This window comes from Priapulus caudatus, unplaced genomic scaffold (assembly GCF_000485595.1).
Source record: "Priapulus caudatus unplaced genomic scaffold, Priapulus_caudatus-5.0.1 Scaffold3568, whole genome shotgun sequence".
Classification (NCBI taxonomy): domain Eukaryota; kingdom Metazoa; phylum Priapulida; class Priapulimorpha; order Priapulimorphida; family Priapulidae; genus Priapulus; species Priapulus caudatus.
In genome coordinates this window covers 1-6,971 of record NW_014580629.1, presented here as the reverse complement: position 1 = coordinate 6,971, position 6,971 = coordinate 1, and the positions used below count along the sequence as shown (strand labels likewise).

Here is a 6,971-nt window from a genome sequence, read left to right as displayed (position 1 = left end):
GAGAGAGCGAGAGAGAGAGAGAGCACGCGAGAGAGAAAGAGAGAGAGAGAGAGCGAGGTAGAGAGAGAGCACGCGAGAGAGAAGAGAGAGAGAGAGCGAGGTAGAGAGTGCGTGTGCGAGAGAGCTCGCTAGAGTGAGCGAGAGAAAGAGACAGTGTGCACATATGATTGACGCGGACAAATATAAACGTCTAATTCTATCAGTCAGATATTCGAGATATCGCGATCGAATCCGACGTCTAGATTTTACGCTGTTGCTTTCGCTGAACGAGCAAATAACATTAGAACGTGCCTGTCTTTGACTCGCCATTGCTACATATAGTCCATAGCTGACTCACAATATCCCGTAGTAACTATAACTGGAATAGAAAGTTCAGTCACAAGTTATAGAATCGAGCTCATTAATATAGTTAAATTCTCATAATAATATTTCCCGTTGCTGTTTATTACAATTGCTGTAATCATCGGTGGTATTTCCTCGCAGCTGCTCGCGCGTGACGTCATCGTCGTCGTTCATCCGTGACGTCATCGTCGTCGTCGTCCACCAGTGACGTCAACGTCTCCGTCGTCACCGCATTCAGTGACGTCATCGCCATCGTCCACCAGTGACGTCATCGTCTGCGTCGTTGCATCAGTGACGTCAGCGTCTGCGTCGTCATGACGGTGATACCGTTCATCAACGAGGACGTGGCGGCGGTCGCCAAGCGCGCGAACGACCGCATTCGCAATCCGAAGGCGCAGCGCGCGATCGTGCTCGTCATCGTCTGCATTGCTCTGCTGCTCGACAACATGCTCTACATGGTCATCGTCCCCATTATCCCCGAGTACCTGCGCAGCATTGGCGCGTGGACCGAGATCGTGGCGCCGGTGTCGTGGACCGTGGACGCTAACGGAACCAACGTGACGATGCCGCCGGGAGTGACGCGATACGAGGGCGAGTCGGTGGCGGTGGGCATGCTGTTCGCGTCGAAGGCTCTGATTCAGTTGTTCATTTCGCCGTGCGCCGGCTACGTCATCGACCGGATCGGCTACGATCTGCCGATGATGTTCGGACTGACGGTGATGTTCCTGTCGACGGCGATCTTCGCGTTCGGGAAGAGCTACGGCGTGCTGTTCTTTGCGAGGAGTCTCCAGGGGGTCGGGTCCGGGTTCGCCGATACGGGAGGCCTGGCGATGATCGCTGACCGCTATACGGAGGAAGTGGAGCGGACGCGCGCGCTCGGACTGGCGCTGGCTTGCATCTCCTTCGGGAGTCTCGTGGCGCCACCTTTCGGCGGGATTCTGTACGAGTTCGCCGGAAAGAAGGTGCCCTTTCTCATTCTCTCCACGACGGCTCTCCTAGACGGCTTCCTCCTCCTACTCGTCATGCGTCCGGTCAAGCAGGCGGAGCTTCTAGAGAGACTCGACAAAGGAGCGCCCGACCGTCCCGCCGTCACCCCAATATGGCGGCTCATCACCGACCCCTACATTGCGCTGTGTGCTGGCGCCCTCTGCATGTCGAACGTCCCGCTCGCGTTCCTCGAGCCGACGATTGCGCTCTGGATGGAAGCGACGATGACGGATGTTAACGAGTGGCAGATCGGCATGGTATGGCTGCCGGCGTTCGTCCCCTACATCTGCAGCGTCTACCTGACGGTCTACCTCGCCAGACGCTACCCGCAGTATCAGTGGATCATAGCCATCGTGGGGCTGGCCATGGAGGGCGTGATGTCTTTCTTCATACCTCTCTGTGCGACCTTCTCCCTTCTCATGATCCCCGTCGGCCTTCTCTGCTTCGGCGTCGCTCTCATCGACACGGCCATCCTGCCAACGATGGGATACCTCGTCGACATCCGTCACACGTCCGTCTACGGTTCGATATACGCTATCGCCGACGTCTCCTACTCGATGGCGTACGCCATCGGGCCGATGATAGCGGGAAAGATTACCGACCTGTACGGATTCGCAGCGTTGAACGTCGGGATCGGGGTCGTCACGTTGCTGTACTGTCCGCTGATCGTTCTGCTGAGAACGATTTACGTCTACAAGCCGATGGGATCTGAGGAGATGTCTGTGTTGATGGAGGAACCCCCGGCGAAGACGTTCAAAGCGTACATGATGAACAACCTCGAGATGGAACCTACCGATATCGACGGCGTTCACAACCACCTGGAACAGCGAGGAGGGGAAGAGGGGAGGCTTCCGAATCCGGTGCCGCGGAACCAGCGGAAGGTGAAGCAGATGACGGTGAGCAATCCGATATTCGCAATGGCGGACAAGGATGGAGACACGAGAGGGATTTTGGAAAGCGACTCCGATTAATCCCTCCCCTGCCGGATTCCCACCCCGTCCTGCCGGGCCCCCGCCGGAGCGAAGGGGCAAACATGCAATAAGTTGTATCGTGTGCTACCGACGACGACGCTGATGCTGCCGACGCTGCTGCTGCTGTCGATGACGCTGCTGTTGTCGTCGTCAGTGTATTTAGCACAGCAAGCCGACAAGCTGTTTACGTGCTGAACTTAAACAACAAACAAAAACTTTGCCGCGTCGAAAGCAGAAGCTCACGAGCGCCGTTACTTAGCAACACTCGGCGGCCATCTTTGCTACTGTAGCAGCGCCCCCTCGCGGGCCGTACGCGCGTAGCCGACCGCTAGATGGCGCGCTTTTGGCATCACGTGACGTGCGCGTAGCATCAACTAGCGAGAGAGAAGTCAGATGAAGACTTAGCATGGAGTACCATGGCGGATAAGTGAGATTGCGTTTTTATGGTGATGCTCATGTGCATGCACGTGTATGATCCGCTTGATGGCGCTGCCGTCGCTGCGCTGCCGTAGGTGGCGCTGTCGTCGGTGACGCTGTCGTCGGTGATGCTTGTGTCTTTCGTTGTTGATACACACGTAAATTGTAGATTATTAATTAATGTCAACTTATCGCGGAGTCGCGTCTGGGAACACGTGGGCATGTGCCGCAGACACGCACTACATATATGTTTGTGGTTGTCATCATGTGTCACGTTGTCACCGTGTGTCGTGTTGTCACCGTGTGTCGCGTTGTCACCGTGTCTCGCGTTGTCACCGTGTGTCGCGTTGTCACAGTGTGACGCATTGTCACCGTGTGTTGCGTTGTTGTTGTATGTACAAATCGTGGTGACATCGTATTTCTCATTGTAACCGTCTGTCGTGTTGTTACATATGTGACGTTGTCAGCACGTGTCGCGTTGTCACATGTGTACCAGCGCGTGTCGCGTTGTCACCATGTGTACCAGCGCGTGTCGCGTTGTCACCATGTGTACCAGCACGTGTCGCGTTGTCACATGTGTAGCCCGTGTCGCGTTATCACATGTGTACCAGCCCGTGTCGCGTTGTCAGATGTGTACCAGCACGTGTCGCGTTGTCACATGTGTACCAGCCCGTGTCGCGTTGTCACATGTGTACCAGCGCGTGTCGCGTTGTCACATGTGTACCAGCGCGTGTCGCGTTGTCACCATGTGTCGCAGTATCGTGCCCCTGCGTGTCACGCTCGTCAACACGCAGCTGTCTTCGTTTCCGTCACCGATCGTCGCCACCGTGTCGCGGGCGTGTCAACCGTATGTGACGATGTCACCACCGTGTCGCGTGCGTGTCAACCGTATGTGACGATGTCGCCACCGTGTCGCGGGCGTGTCAACCGTATGTGACGATGTCACCACCGTGTCGCGTGCGTGTCAACCGTATCTGTCGCAGTGTGACGCAGCTGCCCCCTTATAGCACATACGTATTACTCTAATAGATTAAAATAATGCCGACCTAGTCTAAGCTCTGTAGATAAAGGAAGGGAGGGGGTACAAGGGAGATGAAAGGAGAGGATATAAAGGGAGAGGTAGAGACGAAGGGAGGAGAGAGAAGGAAGATGAAAGCGTAGAGGAGAGGAAGCCAGAAGAATGAGGAAGGAGGCAAGAAGGCCGAGAGGATATGAGGGAGAGACAGGGGGTAGGGGGTAGGGAGGTAGGGAGAGGGAAGGGGGAGGCGGGGGGAGATGTAAAGAAAGAGAGAGAGAATAGACTTTAATCTATAACTATATTCGCGCACAAACGATAGCTTGATATAGCTGATAGGCAGAGAGAGAGAGGGAGAGAGAGAGGAAAAGAGAGAGAGAGAGAGAGAGAGAGAGGAGGGGGAGAGAGAGAAGAGAGAAGAGCCCAGAAGAGTCCATCACCTCCAGGGCTGATCTCATCATCTTGTCACCACCCCCTGCCGCTACCCACCCAGCCCAGGCTGTTCTCGATTACCCTTCACACCCCCTGCGCACCACCCGCCAGGCTGTTCCATCCGTCCACCCCTCCCACTTGCCCGAGCGCAACCCAGTACCATCAGGTTTTTTTCTTTTTTTCCCCCCCATTCTCCGCTCAACCTACAGCGTAACGATCGATAGTATCGGAGTAGCTGACTGGGCTGAGCTGGTGTTTAATAGGACCAGCGGAAAGCCTTTGTTCGGATTAGATCGCCTGCTCACCTCAAATAGTGATTAAGTAGAGAGAGCGGGGCCAGAGGGCATAGGGGGAGAGCGGGGGCCCCCCCCCCCCCCCCCCCCCCTGGGGAGGTGGGAGGGGAGAGCGGGGAGAGGCGAGGCAGAGAGCGGGGGGCAGCGAGGAGACGGGGAGGGGGAGAGCGGGCAGGGGAGAGGGGGAAAGCAAGCGGCAGAGCGGAGAGGGACAGAGCAGACAGGGGAGAGAGAAGAACAGAGAGCCAGAGAGCAGAGAGAGCAGAGGAGAGACAGAGAGAGAAAGGAGAGAGGAGAGCGGGGCATGAGAGGAGAGGGGAGCAGACGCGGCAGAGGGAGAGGAGAGAGAGAGTAGCGAAGACGAGAGAGAGCGAGAGAGAGAGAAGAGAGACGCGAGAGAGAGAGAGAAGAGCGCGGAGAGCCAGGAGAGAGCGAGAGCAGAGGCGAGAGAGAGCAGAAGACGGCAGAGCGAGGAGCAAAGAAGAGGGAGCAGAGACGAGAGACGACGTGAGGAAGAGACAACGAGAGCAGAGAGCGAGAGATAGCAGGCGCGCGAGAGAAGGCGGCGAGTTGGCGGAGAGGAGGAGAGAGCTGACTAGGAGAGGTAGATAGGGAGCGGTGAGAGAGCAGGCGGAAGTTGGCGGAGAGGAGAGAGGAGAGGCAGGGGAGAGCAGCCGGCTGAAGAGAGAGGCGGGTAGATAGGAACGGGGGAGAGAGCGGCAAGTTGGGGAGAGAGGGGGAGAGGAGGGGGAGAGAGGTTTGACCGGCTGACAGAGACGAGGGTAATAGGGGATGACGGGGGAGAGAGGCGGCGAGTTGGGGGAGAAGGGGGGAGAGAGCGTGAAGAGAGAGGGTAGAAGAGGGAGACGGAGTAGAGAGAGCGGCGGAGTTGGGGGAGAGGAGGGGGAGAGAGCGCGTGAAGAGAGAGGGTAAAATTAAGGAGCGGGGAGAGAGAAGCGGCGGGATTGGGGGGAGGAAGGGCGAGAGAGCGCGTAGAGAGAGAGCTTAGATAGGAACGCGGAGCAGAGAGGCGCGAGTTTGGGGCAGAGGAGGGGGAGAGAGCGGTGAAGAGAGAGGGTAGATAGGGAGACGGGGAGAGAAAGGCGCTAGAAGAGAAAGTGATACGGTACGGAGGACAAGAGGCGATGGGGCAGAGACGAGGCGTAAAAAGAGACGAGAGAGAGAGAGAGAAGAGAGAAGAGAAAGCAGGGAGAGAGGCCAGAGAGAGAGAGAGAGACGAGAGAAAGAGAGCAGAGCGCTGAACAAGAGAACCCTGTGAGAGAGGACCGAGAGAGCGAGAGGGAACAGAGAGAGAGAGAGAGAGAGAGAGAGAGAGAGAGACGAGAAGACGACGAGAGAGAGAGAGCGCGAGAGAGGCGCGAGACGAAGAGAGTAGAGAACAGAGAGAGAAACGTAGAAAAAGAGACAGACAGAGAGAGAGAGAGAGAGAGAGACGAGAGAAGAGAAAGAGAGAGAGAGAGAGAAGAGAGAGAGAGAGAGAGAGATAAAGCAGAGAGACCAACGATCGCTTAACTTAGGATAAAAGCGAGCAGATTAGTCTTATATAATTCGCGTAGAAGGATCGTCACTTGTATTGTAACATACTAAACCGCGTCTATTTACCATCTTGCCAAAGTGATGAGACATGTATAGAGAGATCAATGATATATAGCTGATATTATAAACACGCAAAATACGTATGTACTATACTATATATATATTATATATATATATACTATATATATATACAGATATTCATAGTATGATAATATATATTATATATATATATACTATATATATAGTATATATCTATATATGTATTTATCGATATATATACTATATTATAATATATACTATATTATATATAGTTATATAATCTATCATATGTATATATATATAATTACTACTATATATATATATTATATATAATATATATACTGTGTTGAAGCGTTAGCGTAGTGTAGTTTTTTAAGTCAATAAGAGCTTGAAGTTTAGTCAAAGGAATGTATAAATAATGATGAGAATGAGTCTATTGTACGACAGTACTACTTGTCGATAATGTTGAAACATTTTATATTAAAGTTACGAATAAATGGACTGCTCGAATCCGACATATACGTTCTTATGATTTAGATATGTCGAATTTCTATAATGTATGATTTTCTATAGTATGTAATTTCTATAATTTATGATTTGAGTAGCGCATGTAGATGGTTGTTTGTATTAGCGCGGTTTNGGGCAGAGGGAGAGGGAGAGAGCGGGGCAGAGGGAGAAGGGGAGAGAGAGGGACGGTGGGTTGCGAGAGAGAGAGGCTTGAAAGAGAGAGCGAGGGAGGGAGAGGCGGGTAGACAGGAAGACGGGGAGAGAGGGGCAGCGAGATGAGAGAGAAGACGGGGAGAGAGAGGCGCGTAAAGAGAGAGTAAGACGGTACGGAGACAGAGGAGGGTGAGGCAGAGAGAGCGAACGGGCAGAGAGGGAGAGAGAGAGAGAGAGAGAGAGAGAGAGAGAGAGAGA

General features: G+C 53.5%; 1 protein-coding gene across 1 annotated transcript; it reads left to right on the top strand.

Moving 5' to 3' along the window:
• Positions 1-656: 656 nt before the first annotated feature.
• LOC106819503 (vesicular acetylcholine transporter-like) lies at positions 657-4,117 on the top strand (the record flags this gene model as incomplete). The annotated part of the gene is made up of 2 exons (XM_014824126.1): positions 657-2,155; positions 4,096-4,117. Coding segments are annotated over exons 1-2 (1,521 nt in total), but the record flags the coding sequence as incomplete, so codon positions are not given.
• Positions 4,118-6,971: the final 2,854 nt, after the last annotated feature.